General features: G+C 40.1%; 2 protein-coding genes across 2 annotated transcripts; one reads left to right on the plus strand and one right to left on the minus strand.

Moving 5' to 3' along the window:
* Positions 1-2,032: 2,032 nt before the first annotated feature.
* slc34a2a (solute carrier family 34 member 2a) lies at positions 2,033-9,482 on the minus strand. The gene is made up of 13 exons (XM_031871970.1): positions 9,405-9,482; positions 8,421-8,484; positions 8,233-8,343; positions 6,756-6,884; positions 6,426-6,569; positions 6,167-6,278; positions 5,281-5,473; positions 4,413-4,508; positions 4,202-4,322; positions 3,674-3,841; positions 3,470-3,586; positions 3,068-3,192; positions 2,033-2,646 (listed from the first exon to the last, which is right to left on the minus strand). The coding sequence occupies exons 1-13, from the start codon at positions 9,426-9,428 to the stop codon at positions 2,080-2,082; spliced, it is 1,971 nt and encodes a 656-aa protein (XP_031727830.1). The 5' UTR covers positions 9,429-9,482; the 3' UTR covers positions 2,033-2,079.
* A 2,403-nt stretch (positions 9,483-11,885) lies between these two features.
* LOC116396885 (OCIA domain-containing protein 1) lies at positions 11,886-14,784 on the plus strand. Its single transcript, XM_031871829.1, has 8 exons — positions 11,886-12,199; positions 12,445-12,529; positions 12,651-12,704; positions 12,801-12,848; positions 13,293-13,410; positions 13,501-13,685; positions 13,986-14,135; positions 14,251-14,784. The coding sequence occupies exons 1-8, from the start codon at positions 12,146-12,148 to the stop codon at positions 14,286-14,288; spliced, it is 732 nt and encodes a 243-aa protein (XP_031727689.1). The 5' UTR covers positions 11,886-12,145; the 3' UTR covers positions 14,289-14,784.
* Positions 14,785-14,843: the final 59 nt, after the last annotated feature.

Here is a 14,843-nt window from a genome sequence, read left to right on the forward strand (position 1 = left end):
CCTCGATATTGACATATTGATAATCCATCTCATGTCGTTTGCATAAGGTTTACTGATATGTCAGCACAACAGTTTCATGGACACTGGCTGGGTTTCGTACCCAGATACGAAAATTCACAACTCTGTTCATACTGTTGATAATGTTTATGATACTTTGAGATAAGGAGCATGTTTGTCACTCTGAACTGTACTCTCAACTTTTCTTTATCAAAATTCTTCATTCCCAACATGCTCTACTCAGGTAAATCTTCAGATAATACTGATAGGAGAGCAATAAATAGTCTCTTATCATATCCAAGGTACAGGGTTAAATATAAGGTTGGCTAATGAGGGAACATTTAAATGATGACTCAAGTGGTTTCTGAGAAAAAAAGATATAGTCAATCTTTCAGTCAGGTATCATTTTGCATATTTTATTTCTAAATCATCATTATGGAGACAAAATATACAACTCAACATTAAAAGTTAAAAACATTCCCTTAGATGCACTTTCATCTAATTTCAAACTACATATTCCTTGAATACAATTATCCGTCTCAATTACGAATTATATTTTACACCTTAAAACGATGTGATAAGGATCTCAATGTTTCTTTCACACACCGTAAGAACGAGATTTTCCTCGTCTCTGAACAAGCCTGCGGTTTAGTGCAGATGTGATCCTGACTGACTGTCTCTACTAAAGACTGGGTCGCAATCCACAGGTGGGTTGCAGGAGATTTCTTTTAGTGATTTATTCATTTATGCTATCAAAGTGGCACTTTATTTAGCCTATTACAGCGAAGTTAGAAAGTCAAATACTATAGATAAGTCTGGTAATATTCTATTTATTTTTCATATTGTCCACAAACCCCCTGATTATTCCTCCATGACAACACAACTAAGAGTCTACATGCTAGCAGCTTTGTGAGGCACAGTGGTGCTTTGAGATAAATGCATTAGCGTGCTAACATGCTCGATGTCACAATGCTGATGTTTAACGGGCATAATGTTAATGTTCTCTTAGTTTTGAAAGTCAACATGCTCACATCTGCTAATTAATAATGTCTGGGCAATATCCCTGACAAATCAATATCATGATTAATTTGAACATTTACCTCGATTACAATAAATAAACAATATCCAACTAGAAAGCAAGGAATCTTTGTGTGTTATTCGTGTATCTTGAGGAATGTTCACACTTGGCTGGTGTATTATTGGCTGAGGGCAAAAGAACGTGTCGAAGTTGGTGCACTTTGGATACAAGCAGCCAAGTCGCGAGCCTTTTGCAGGTCAACGTAATAATCAAACTCAACACCCAATGCACTATTTACTTCTGTTTGAGTAATGTTTGCTATAAATATATTATTAGGACTTTAATAAATAAATATATATATATATATATATATATATATATATATAGATATATATATATATATATATATATATTTGTGAGCCATTTTTAACATTTACGTCTTCAGCCGGAGTCAACTGGCTTAATGCTTGAGGTGTGGAAAGTCAGAAAGTATCAGAAGTACCAGATGGAGGGAGACTATCAGTGGTCTTGTATGTCTTCCATTTTCTAATAATTGCTCCCACAGTTGATTTCTTCACACCAAGCTGCTTACCTATTGCAGATTCAGTCTTCCCAGCCTGGTGCAGGTCTACAATTTTGTTTCTGGTGTCCTTTGACAGCTCTTTGGTCTTGGCCATAGTGGAGTTTGGAGTGTGACTGTTTGAGGTTGTGGACAGGTGTCTTTTATACTGATAACGAGTTCAAACAGGCGCCATTAATACAGGTAACGAGTGGAGGACAGAGGAGCCTCTTAAAGAAGAAGTTACAGGTCTGTGAGAGCCAGAAATCTTGCTTGTTTGTAGGTGACCAAATACTTATTTTACCGAGGAATTTACCAATTAATTCATTAAAAATCCTACAATGTGATTTCCTGGATTCTTTCCCCCCGTTCTGTCTCTCATAGTTAAAGTGTATCTATGATGAAAATTACAGGCATCTCTCATCTTTTTAAGTGGGAGAACTTGCACAATTGGTGGCTTACTAAATACTTTTTTGCCCCACTGTATGTATATATATATCAAATCTTAAAGTTGGGTAATTTTCAGAATCTTTAGATCTAAATTGATCTCATTTTCCACCTCTTTCTCTGCACTCATTGCAGGGTTATCATACACCTCTGTGTGTGTTTTATTGTTATTTTCCACAGATTCTTTCTCTCCTGGTTCTTGGTCGTCAGCAGCAACCTGGCAGCATTTGCAGCAGCAACAGCATTTGGCGGTAAATACCCCAACCACTTTGTCCCAGGGAGCCAGGGAGTGGGCCCAGAGAGGGAGGAAGTCCCAGGATCTCAGTGCTGCAGGCAGACACCCGGGTTTCCGTTTCTGCAGCATGTTGATCACCAGGATGATGATCAACATGATCACCAGAGGTGCACCCACGCCCACCAGTACCTGCCAGCCAGCCAGCGACAGGCTGAAGACAACGAGCGGTAAAAAGAAGAAGAAGGAGATGATGTAGACAGCAGCAAACCAGCGGTAGGAGGCCGTGATGTTGCCCAGGCTTTTCGCCAGCCGGATCGGGAGGCGGGTGAAGGGGATTGGATACCACAGAAGGATGCCAGAGATGTTGAACAGGAAGTGCACGAGGGCAATCTGGAAACAACAACAACAGACTTTATTGATATGCTTCAGTCATTAATTTTCTCCTTATAAAATAAAAATAACTCTATTACTATGATAGTACTAATATACTGTATTTAATGAAATAAATGGCAACAGTTTACTTCACAGGTCTGTGACGTTTCATGGAAAGAACTATGTACAATGTATGCTATATTTGGCACTAGATAAAAGAAGTATTTCATTGATACACTTCCAACTATATATTCTAATCCATTCTCAGCAGACAGCTAAACATGTACAAAACTGTAAATCTTGTCCAAGAGTCCAACAATTTCCAATAGACAATTATATTTACTTCTGTATAAATTGAGCCATTCATTTAAAATCATCAGGAAATAGGTTTAGTACTGATCATTTTACGTGTGTGCACGTTCTTATGTGAATTACTGACCTGTAGCGCATTAGCCAGTGTGTCTCCAGGACTAGCCATAGCTGCCAGGATGGCTGTGGTGGTTGTGCCAATATTTGAACCCAGAGACAATGGGTATGCTCTTTCTATGCTGATCACACCAATACCTTTTATTTTTTTTTAAACGGGAAAACAAGTTCAGTTTGTGTGCTCCCTAGATCACTCTCCACTGTATTCAACCATATTTTTGTTGAAGAGACAGTGTCTGAACAATGTTGTACTGCCTAAAATATCACCAGAGAGAATAAGAAGATACAGAAACATTAAGAAAGCAGAATCTAAATTGTCTATTTATGGGAATTTCAAGTTCAAAATGGTGCATAGATTTTTTTAAATAAAAAAAAAATGAAATGAATGGATGGATGAATGAATGATTGACCTCACCAACAAGTGGAGTAATGGCAGAAGTGAAAACCGAACTGCTTTGCACAATGAAAGTCATTCCAGCTCCGACTAAAATGGCAATGTAGCCTGTGACCCAACCAAATGGAAAAGGGAAATCTGCACACACAAACAGACAGCAACATTCATGCATTTACTAACCAACGCAGTCACATTGAATTCATTGCACGGGAGTTTGCTACTCACCAGTGTTGAGGATCTTCTTGATGACCGCGGCCACCTGTCCCTTCAGCATGGAGTTGAGCAGCTTGACAATCAGGATCAGGCAGGAGCAGAGCACCAGCAGAGAAAGAGCCAGCAGAATCAGACCCACTGCCAGGTCGGACAGACTGGCATTTACAAAGAGATGCTTACCTGTGGACACACAGAAACACACACATGAAAGTTCTGCAGAAATGACTCAATACGGACACAAGCAGGCGATGGCTTTTATCGTTCTTATTTCTAAGCTGAACAAATATGTTGTTTTTTTTCTGGCCAAATGGGGGCAGAAGAACTCTACAAGAACCTGAAAAACACACCTATTGAGCTGAAAGAGACTAAAAAATGTCATGAATGCAAGGATGATGTATGTAACAGTATAAGCTGTTTAGTTGAGGCCATGTTTACCATGGTGAGAATATCATACATTTACTTAATGTACAGATTAGGGTATTTGTATTGACAAAAATACAAAAATAAAAAGAGTATAAATACTGTGAAAACTGGCCTTACATTTCTGGAGATTGTACGTTTCAGAAATGTTCTTCAGCGTGAAGGTGTAGTTGCCATCGACCCAGCAGAGAGACGGAGACGTGCAGTTCTCGGGACCAGGAACTGTGACGTTCATTAAGGTCTGAAACGCAGCAGCAGTTTGACAATAAAGATTCTAATCTTCTCTGTGTTTTGAAACATTTGCTACGTCGCTGACAGGCTTTGGTCTTACTGCGTTGGTGAAGGTTTGGCACCATTTCTTGATGAGGCTCTTGTTCCTGGCTTCTGGGTCTCCGGTGGCAATCCCACTAATGACAGACTTATCCAACTAAGTTGGAGGGAAAAAAGATGTGGAAATGTAAAACCATGACATAGATAGTAATGTTACATAGTGGTATTTTATTTCTCCAATACACTGGTCATTTCTTTAAAAGAGTAAAAACAAACACACAGAAAGCTACTTGGAGAAGCTACTGTGGAAGTTCAGCTGTGGCCCATATACACAACAATACAAATTGCACAGTGGCTTCTGTATCAGCCAGACTGCTGTTAAAGTTCACAAGTTGAGGTCAGGGACGAACCAAAGAGTGTGACAGTTACACAATCAATTAAGCACACCGTTAATGCGGCTAAAAGACATACCTATCTACCCAGAGGGGCTCATTCCATACACCTACTGGGGATGAAGCCATTGAGCTTAAAGATCTGTTTTCTGCACTTGCTGGACATTAGTTTAATTTTGTCTTCAGTGCAAAGTTTTCTTCTATGTATGGCTAAGATGGGTATCACAGTGCTGTCTTTACAGATGGGTCAAATGTGCATTAAAGACAGTGTTGCATGAAGCAGTTTTTTTGCATAATGTAAATTTTCTGGGCTGTTCTGAGTTTTTGCAAAAAACTTGAATATAATATCTTGCATCTTTGATCTGCAAGTGAAAGGTTAGAGGTTTGATCTGGGCATAAGATGGGATGTATCCAGATGTTGACCACCGAGGCTCCTTACAACTTCATTACAGCTTTATGAAATTCAGTCTGGAAAGCTGAATTTCAACATTATAATGGCAGTTTGCACAGGGAACATCATCGGAAATTAATTTTTACCTGTATAATTGACTCAGTGAGGATATCAGTGATCACATTTAACAGGTCTGGGGGCTCTCCACTCTCAATTTTGAAGGAGTCGATGATGAGCTTGGTGACCACGTACAAATAACCAGTGGCGACTTCCAGAGGCAGCAGCACCAGCACAGAGAGCCAGTTGAAGAAGTCGTGCACTGTGGCCCCCGCAAAAGCCCTGTGTACATTGTGAAAAGAGGTAAATAAATGCAAAGTGAAATGACCTTTGACCTTTCTAATGGGAGCTACATACATATTGTTGCTGTCCAGCAATAAGTCATCTTGTAAGAAGGTGCGTAAAACTATTTATATAGCAATAGTGATCTCCACATTTGGTGATTTTGTTATTTTAAACACTTAAATGTGTTTAAGCTGGTAACTAAAGGACATGACTGCACTGTGATAAAACACATGATCTTTTGACATTTTTACGAGATTTCTTGGCTGAAAATGGTTGAACGAGACATCTACTGTTTTAACCACTCGACCGTTTGGGAAAAATTAACATCATGAAATAAAAGAATGGTAACGCCTTCTAAACTGAAACCCCTCCTCGCCTCTCCTAAGAGCATCTATCATTTTTACTTTTTCAGTAAACTGTGTGCATTACAATCACAGAAAACGCCTGTTCTCTCCGTCATGTGTACTGGAAATGAAGCTTTCCGCACATCACACAATCTCTTAAAGTTTTAACTTTTCTCACTGCATGGGCTGTTCTGATGCATCTGTTGCTGGAGGTGACTGATACAGCAATGAAAATAATTTATCAGGCTTGAAGTTTACAGCAGAACACAATGTTTTTTGGGGGGATATCTGAACTGCAGAGAAAGGGGAGTCAAAGGAAGCAATCCATCAAATACAAAATAATTACCTGCGAAAGATGACGCGGTCACCCGCCTGCGTCATGGCGACTAGTGTGTTGGTGACAGAGGTGCCAATGTTGGTGCCCATGATGATAGGAACAGCCAGCTGGACTGTTAGCACTGTCAAAGCAACACGGGCCTCCTTCATCATCAGTCCTACTCCACACCTCCAACATCATCATCGTTCATGCATTCTGTGCATGGATGTGTATATACGTGTACACGTGTATGCGTGTGTGTGTGTGAAGTGTGGAGGCTCGTACTCACATCCAGAGGAGACCATGCTGACAACTATGGAGGAGGAAGTGGATGAGCTCTGGACCAGCAGGGTGACCAGAACACCAATAACCAGACCGGCCAGGGGGTTGGACAGAACCGTGTTGTCCTTAAGGATGTCGCCTGCTGCTTTACCTGCGCAGACCATGTTAATATTTTTTAAATGTGCTCGTATGACTCACTGGGTTATTTGACTGGAACAAAGCCATCATATCAGAAACTACTTTTCCAACTATGACAAGTCAAAATGTCTTCTGTGGTCCAGTTTATGGGTCATCATCACACCCACGCGTGGCTTCGGACAAGGGTTACTGTGTTTACCTCCAACGAGCTGGAAAGCTGAGCTGAGGAGGTCGAGAGAGCAGATGAATATGTAGAGGAAACCCAGCAGCAGGATAAACTTCCCCACAGACACCAATACTCTCAACACCTTCCCTCTGGTGTCCAGAGCTGGGACAGAGACAAGACATGATGGAGACACAAAAAAGAAAACACTATTATTTTTAAACCAAATTTTCCTTTTTGGGCCTTTTTTTTTTAAATACGACAGACATTTATATTTGTCGCAGCAGGAAAAACACAGGTGTGATTATTGCCATAAACATTGGCTCTGTTACATTTAAGTGTCTCAATAGGCTATGTCAGTTAGCCAGCATGCAACATAGTAGGACCCTGGAACTGTTAAAGCTAAATGGAGAGCAGCCCTCATTAATATTAGTAATCACACCTGTGGTTTTTGCACTATTGCACAGCCCACATAGTTTCATTGGAAACAATCAGTGCCTACAGTGTTTTGGCACAGGCTCAGCTGTCTGTCTGGCTACTGTATTTACCACATCCATTACTTTGTATTACCTCTATGCTTCCTAAATAATCAGAACAATAACTCTGATGTGATTTATTGTCAGTCTATTGATGCATCGATGCCTTGGGAGTTCAGCCAACTGGAGGGCTTAGAAAAAGTATTAACCGCTGTTGGAAGTTTTGAATCAAATTAGATAAGATGTGCCTTTTTTGACGATGCTGAACAGAAAGAAAAAAAAATAATTTTTGAATGTCAAAGGGACAACAGAAGAGCACAGTTACAACAAAATCAAAAATACATATTTTTTTCCTTTTACATGTAGTGCTACTTATCAGTCTTGATTGTTCTGGTGTGAGTTGCAGAGTGTTGGAGATATCGCCTGTAGAGATGTCTGCCTTCTCTCCAATATAATGGCACTATATGGCACCCGGCAAAAAAAGTACATTTGAAAAACTCAACGGCGATGTCTCTTTCCAGAAATCATAACCAGATTACTCAAAGATCATCCACAGACCATGTTGTGAGCAGTTTCATGTAGGAAGTATTTTCTTTAATGCTTAGTAGTTAGATTAGAGAGAAGGCAGAAGGCCGATATCTACAAAGAAATGGGCAAAAAAGCCACATTGATTCTATCTCTATTTGATGTTGTTGGATGCTAAAACATAAAAACTTCCAAGGGGGGGTGAATACTTTTTATAGTACTGTAAGAGAGAGTTACATATACTGTGAATTTATAAACATGTGATGTATAGCTGTGCGCTTAATTATTTGACTGCACAAAAACAGCGTACTTAATAGCTCTTGAGGTCTTGTAACAATGATATGTGGGACCCTTTATCACTTCTGCTGTAGGCTCTGTGTGTAACCCAATAGTAGGCATGTAAATGTATTACTTACTGACCATGTATATCTAATCAGGACACACATGTTCCTTTAAAAGTACAAGGATAAGACAACACTTGTTAACAATAATGTGACATTACAAGTCCTCACCTGTCCATGGGACCCCAGTATCATTCAGCTCTGGCAGGTCCCACGGGTCTGCGTCCTCCGGCTCCTCCTCAATCAAAGCCATGGTGGAATGTGCAGGGCTCGCTTTGACCTCTGGGACAAACAAGACGCCTGAATAAACTATGTACACTACATGTAACTGCTGCATTTTAATACAATATGAAAAATACCTTTCCTCTTGCTTCCACGTCTCTCATTGTGGTCTTCGTTGCCATTGTTTTGAGCAGCCGTTGGCTAGGGGGGATAAAAGAAAACATCATATAAGGGTTTAATTCCAAAAAATGATATTTATTGTTGATGATGCTTCTTACATTTTATATGTCACTGTCTAAGAGGCACAGATGATTCTCTCTAGGAACTGTATGCAAGTAAAAGCCTCTTGGCATGAGATGTCAGTGCTGATAGGAACACTTTGTAAAGAGATTGCAAATCAAATATGTCAACCTGAACGTTTGCCACATACAGTACATCATACTGGTGGTTGGCATCATATTATGTCACTATATTTAAAATTACAGTGTGACTACTGGGGCATCTGGTTCAAAAATACCACACACACACACAAATACACACTGCCCCCTCACATGCCAGCGTATTGATCTTATCGTCACATGGTCTAGCTGCAGTAAAATTCCATTCGCAACAACATGACACAAAAAGAAAGCTGCCCGCTAAATTGATATTTTAAAGTGTTACTTTTGGACTGAGATGTTAAATCAGTTTGTTATTTGAACGTATTCATTACGATTGATACAATTCTCTGACATATAAATGTAAGAGTTTTTAATTTAATAATATGACTTACATCATAAACCCTAAGATACCTTTTGTACGTTAACATACTAGTATTAAAATATCTTAATATCATAAAGTAACAACACAGCTAATAGCATCATGTACAAATATTACCATTATGTTAGTGCAGTGTGTTAAAAAAAATGTAATTGGTATATTTGTATGTGCATTATTCCAGTATTAATCATAATTGTAAGGATAGCAGTAATACAATTTAGTGTTTAATGTACCCTTCGGGCATATAATAATTATTATAATATAATAATACAAAATTCATGTCACATCCAGTTTCCAGGTGACAGCAGTAATAAAGCAAACAGATCAATAGAATGAGAGTAGAATAGAATGCTTGTCCTCACCTGTGGCAGGCGGAGAGAGTCCATGCTCCCTGTGTGTGCTGAGCTCACCTGCGCTTCAGGTTTAGAAATGATTTTCCACCACCCAGGTGGAATGAAAGGTTGAGGTGAGGGAGTGGGGGTGGGGGTCCGCTTAGGGCAGAGGAGAGTGTGATGTGTACCTTTCACATCACCGGGGGAACTTCCGTCTCATAGATAAGCACACCTTACAAACCTCGACTATTCTTACCCGACACTGTTGTAATCTCTCTTGTGAGATGTGTTGCAATCCAACTCACATGGTAGCTGATACGTTTTGAGTTGGTGGTGTCTATACCATCAAATGCACCTACACCTGCACCTGCACCTGCTATTACTAACCTGTATAACTTACCGAAATGCCTCGCCGGTTTTACGTCTAAGATTCTTACATGGTTCTATTGTCTGCTAGTTTGTTTTGCAAATGTGTCCATTTTTAAATAAAAAAATCCTGCATTGCCTTTAAAAAAAGAAATACTCTACCGCCCTCAGATTGATGATACCTCCGGCCGGTGGACCATTGGGAGAGGAGTGGCAGAGATGACGGCTCCCCTGGTCACGGTTTATCCCACTAACAGAGATAGTAGATAGACCACATGGGGGTGTTGGGTCGGGGGGGGTTGCCGGATGTGCACTGTGCCCTACAGAGTTCGTGTATGTGGCTACGGTCTATTTTTGGCACACCATGAGATTTTTTTTTGGAGGAATTTATTGATTCTGTTAATACAGCTACCCACTGTTCAATACTTCAACATATCAATGACCCACGTTTAGGTCTATACAACTGTTAATGGTGGCTGAGAGAACTCAGAGGAGAGAAAGTCAGCCTAGGCCTGACTGATCCATTGAATTTCCATGGAAGTTGTGACTCGACAACATTAGGTGAGGACGTCATCTTTGACAGCTTCTATCTGTCTTTCTCTCAGTGGTACACAAGTGTCCTTTCTTGAACATTATTAATCAAGGGGGCATGTCCTAATGAAACACCTCCATGCTTGATTTATGCCTTAATATATACATAGTTGCCAGTATATTAGGTGCATAGCCACAACAAATGCAGTGTGATGCAGCCTTGCATTAAAGGCGTATTGAGTGGCCCATGTGGTTGGCTCAAGTGACCCCACAATGACCCAGTTGATCGTCACAGGTGCCCCTCGGTGGCCCAATGCAGCCGAGTAACCATTTGATCGGTGATGGACAAAACTGCTCCCCAAGTGCTGCTGTGATCGGCCAAAATGCCCTGCCGCTCTGGTGTGTCCATAACACCCTCTTCTGTCACGCACACCAGAAACAGATAACACACAAAGGAATTTTGGCCTGGCCCTTCCTGTTGTCTCGTGTTGCCAGTAAAACCGAATGGATGATAACTGGAAGAACGAAGGAAAAAATGAATCTCTATTTTTAGATTTATCAATAAATGTTAGCCAATTGATTGTGATTTAGCCACTCTTCTCCTCCCCTGTCTCTTCCTTTCAATATTGTGTTCCATCTCTCTACTATATGAACACTAGCTTTATCAAGTTTTCAGTACTAGCATCAAACATATTTTTTGTACATTACGCAACCACATATAAGAGAAAAATCAAAGACTTCTTTGTCATACAGTGTGCAAGTGCAACAGCATCTCCTAGGCACCGCACAATGCCATTACAACATTGTACCATTCTATTCTTACTGGAAACTTCTTGACATTAATAAGATACAAATAACCTATATTAATGTATTTCTGCCTCAAAACATGGATTGAAGTAGCCACTACTATGTGGACACACAACCAATGTAAAGTAAATCTCACATTACAGCAGCACACCGACAAGATATGAAGTAAGAACATTTATATTTAATAAAATGATTTACTTACTTATTTATTTAATAAAAGAAAGTGAGTGTGATAGCATCAAATTGCCAATAAATACATTCCAATACCATAGATTATATATGTATGGGTGAATTGTGTAAATACTTTTATAAAAGTCCAGTTGTGCCACTCCAGCAACCATGATGTGTGATTTATATATCAGTATAGGTATATAGGTGTAAGTGTGAATAAAAAATACAATATAAATAAAGATATATATAAGTATAATATGTTGTATATAATATGTGCACTTTAAGTAATATATGGTAACAATTCCATGAAATTCATCATACAACTGGAAAATAATACTATCATGATTTAGCATATCATAATATGAAAACACAATAATAATACTGCAGTAATAAGGTATTTTATATGTGATATAATTTATATCACTATAAAATAATACCTTATAAGAAATCATCATGTGGTGATACAAGTTATGTAATGCAATGTAATACATACTTATGTGATATGCTACAGCGACTTATGTTACTGCGATTTATACACCAAAAAGTCAAATTATTACATTAGTATACAATTATTTTGACAACCACTAGAGGGCGGAGGTCGATATTTAAATACCTTCACTTGAGCTTTCAAAATAGAAGTCCCAGTTTTAATCTGGACTAATGTACTCTTTTGGGATTTCGTACACTAAGACAACCCTTATATATGATTATTTAAACATAATTTGCCCAAAGTATTGTGACAACAACACCTCTGTTAAACCCACGAATGGGACTATCTTTAACTTCCGGGTTATGGAGCAATGACATTGTGCCAAACAGAAGAAGTCAGGTCGCCGAGTAGCTTACATATTGTTACTGTCGCTTTGAAAGCTTAAATTAGCACCTACATAGTCAACATGTCCTCCGCCACCACAGGCTTCACAGAGGAGCGACAGCACATGGGAGCACAGGTAAACACGCCGATAAACACGCTTTAAGGATGCTAACGTGTTAGCTGGCTAGCATCAACTTTGGATGAACTGCGGATAGTTTTGTTGTCTTCCGTTAAAAATCTCATTAGTGGAACTGTCTGCGTGGCTTGCCAACATAGTCTAGCGCTAATTAGCTAATTGAATTAAAGTAAACGCTGGTTTGTGTGTGTGTGTGTGTCTGCGCGCGCGTGTGTGTGTGTGTGTGTGTGTGTGTGTGTCTGCAGTCGCCAGTGGGCGTGGAGTACGTCCCCACGGAAGAAGAGAAGAGGGTGTTCAGAGAGTGCAACCAGGAGAGCTTTTGGTACAGGTGTAAGTTTCTGCCTTTCACACACACACGGGTCGGAAAATGTATTAATATGTTGCGTTAAAATGCACAGTTAACAGATGGGACGTTGATAATAAGTTTGACACCAACATGCTTTCTTCACAGCGGTGCCCTTCTCTTTGGTGGGCGTGGCTATCACTCAAGCCCTGGTTGCCAAAGGTAATAATAGTAATACTATGCATGTTGTAGAGGAAGCAGCCACATGTCATAAACACACCGTGTACTTTAAATAAACCCTGCTCTGTTTATTTGCAGGAACTCTGGCTGCATCTCCAAGGTTTGGATCTCTGCCCAAAGTGGCCTGTAAGTTCAGGAATGTCAAAGCCGGGTGGTGACACACACACACACACGGTTGCACTAAATAAATATAAATATAAATATAAACACCACTCACTAGTATACAACGTTACACAACACCACAAACTACAGCCTCTAAAAACAGAAAACAGTATTCGACTGCATTAGTTTTGAGTGTGTGTACCTAATAAACTGGCAACTATGTGAAGCAGAGTGTTTATCATTAGTGATAAATTGATGACAATAGACATCCTATAAAGGCTGCATTACGGTTAAGTGATGCAAATTTCTCTTGTTTCAACAGTTTAGCTACAGTATTGTATTCACATCACTAACAATATTTTCTCAGTGATGATATCAATTGCCCAAGCTGAAATGAAATATGGTATGAAAATGGTCAATACTGTTGTATTGACGTATTGATATCTTTGAGTACGTTTGTCTCTCCAGTCGCTGGCTTCTGTGGCTACCTGGCGGGGAAAATGTCGTACATGAAGACGTGCCAGGAGAAGTTCAAGAGGCTGGAGCACTCTCCTCTGGGAGACGCCCTCAGACAGAGGACAGGACTGCCTCCACCACCGTGAGTACCACACATACTTGATTGTGGTCCTATTAGTTTCCATCCAACCACTACACCCTAACAGTTTTTTCTGCCCCCCCCCCCTCCCCGTTCCAAGGGTCCCCCGTCAGAGATGAGTGATCCAGACAACCCAACATTTGACATCATGTTCCAGCAAGCAGAAGAGCCCAGACAGACGCCCCCCAACACCAGAGATAATGAATACGGCTACAACACAGAGTCACCCATGCCAATGGGCAAAGCAGATGACTTCAACGCTACAGGTACCGCAGACAGCGACTGTGTATGGCCTTCAAATACAATGGAATGGTGACCAACTGTTGTGCACATACATTCTCTTTTTTTAACTTACTGAAATCAAACATCGAACAATTATGATGCATGCAAAGACAAAATGAGCTGAAATTGCTCCTTCTGCTCATTCTAGTGCTTTACCATTTTACAAAATCTGTCATATTAGGAAATGTGCTTCCCACCTCTGGTAAGTAAGTAAGTAAGTAACTTTTCTGTCAAGTTCCCCAGATAACTGTCTTTGTCCCTTCCGTTGTCCCCACCACCTTCAGCGGACGACGAGGAGCCCAGGAAGAAGGCCACCCTCTATGAGAACCTGAGGCTCAAGAACCGAGAGAACTACGAGGTCACGCTCACTCAGAAGGCTGAGACGCTGCTCAAAACGTCGCCCGAGAAGGAGCCAGGGAGATACAGGCAAGACGGTAAGCTTCTGCTGCAGTGATGTGTGAAACACAATGTCGAGGGGTTAACAATCAAGTACAGCTGACGTCTTCAGTGACTACACTCTTCCTGCTTTCTCTCTCTCTGGTGTTACAGTGAAGAAAAACGCCTATGGAGACTCCTGGGAGGACTGAGTGCCTATTTGAAATGATCATGCGGGTCTGTACACTGGCATCCAGCAGTACAGTAGGCAGCCCAGTGGCCATTTTGCTCCAGTGGGACTCAAGAGTTATGAAGTTGTATGAGTCTGTGATACATGTGTTTGCAAAAGAGTCAATTAAACCGAATTACATGAGGATTAAAACAGTTTCTCTCTCTGTGCTTTGATTTTGATCAGAATGTATTGTGTATCTTTGTCCATCTTCTAACACAAAATTTTAACAAAAGGAAAAATAAGCCATATTTTCAGCTTCAATGCTCGTAAGAGTGCTGCTTGGGTGTCATTTACTTTTATAGTGTAAGAACACAAAACTGATTACATACACAGGGGATTTTTCAATGTGGGAGATGTAAATTCAAGACCTGTTGACAAGGTCTTTGATCTATTTTTTGTGAGAGAAACAGTCAGTATTTGTATGTTTTAATTCATGTCTGGAGGGGGGTCTTTAAATAAATCCAAATACTTTGTTAGTGTGCATTTGTGATTCTTATAACTTTTTTTAGCTATTTTGATTTCTGTTCATCTACCT

This window comes from Anarrhichthys ocellatus, unplaced genomic scaffold (assembly GCF_004355925.1).
Source record: "Anarrhichthys ocellatus isolate YVR2014 unplaced genomic scaffold, GSC_Weel_1.0 scaffold61, whole genome shotgun sequence".
Lineage (NCBI taxonomy): Eukaryota > Metazoa > Chordata > Actinopteri > Perciformes > Anarhichadidae > Anarrhichthys > Anarrhichthys ocellatus.

Excerpts from the sequence above, each read along its gene's own strand:
- slc34a2a (XM_031871970.1), bottom strand. The coding sequence starts at position 9,428 with ATGGACTCTCTCCGCCTGCCACAG. Across the intron at positions 4,509-5,280 it reads TCACTGAGTCAATTATACAG|TTGGATAAGTCTGTCATTAG; the intron begins GTAAAAATTAAT and ends CCTCCAACTTAG. Across the intron at positions 2,647-3,067 it reads CACTGGCTAATGCGCTACAG|ATTGCCCTCGTGCACTTCCT; the intron begins GTCAGTAATTCA and ends TGTTGTTTCCAG.
- LOC116396885 (XM_031871829.1), top strand. The coding sequence starts at position 12,146 with ATGTCCTCCGCCACCACAGGCTTCACAGAGGAGCGACAGCACATGGGA. Across the intron at positions 12,200-12,444 it reads GACAGCACATGGGAGCACAG|TCGCCAGTGGGCGTGGAGTA; the intron begins GTAAACACGCCG and ends GTGTGTCTGCAG. Across the intron at positions 13,686-13,985 it reads AGATGACTTCAACGCTACAG|CGGACGACGAGGAGCCCAGG; the intron begins GTACCGCAGACA and ends CACCACCTTCAG.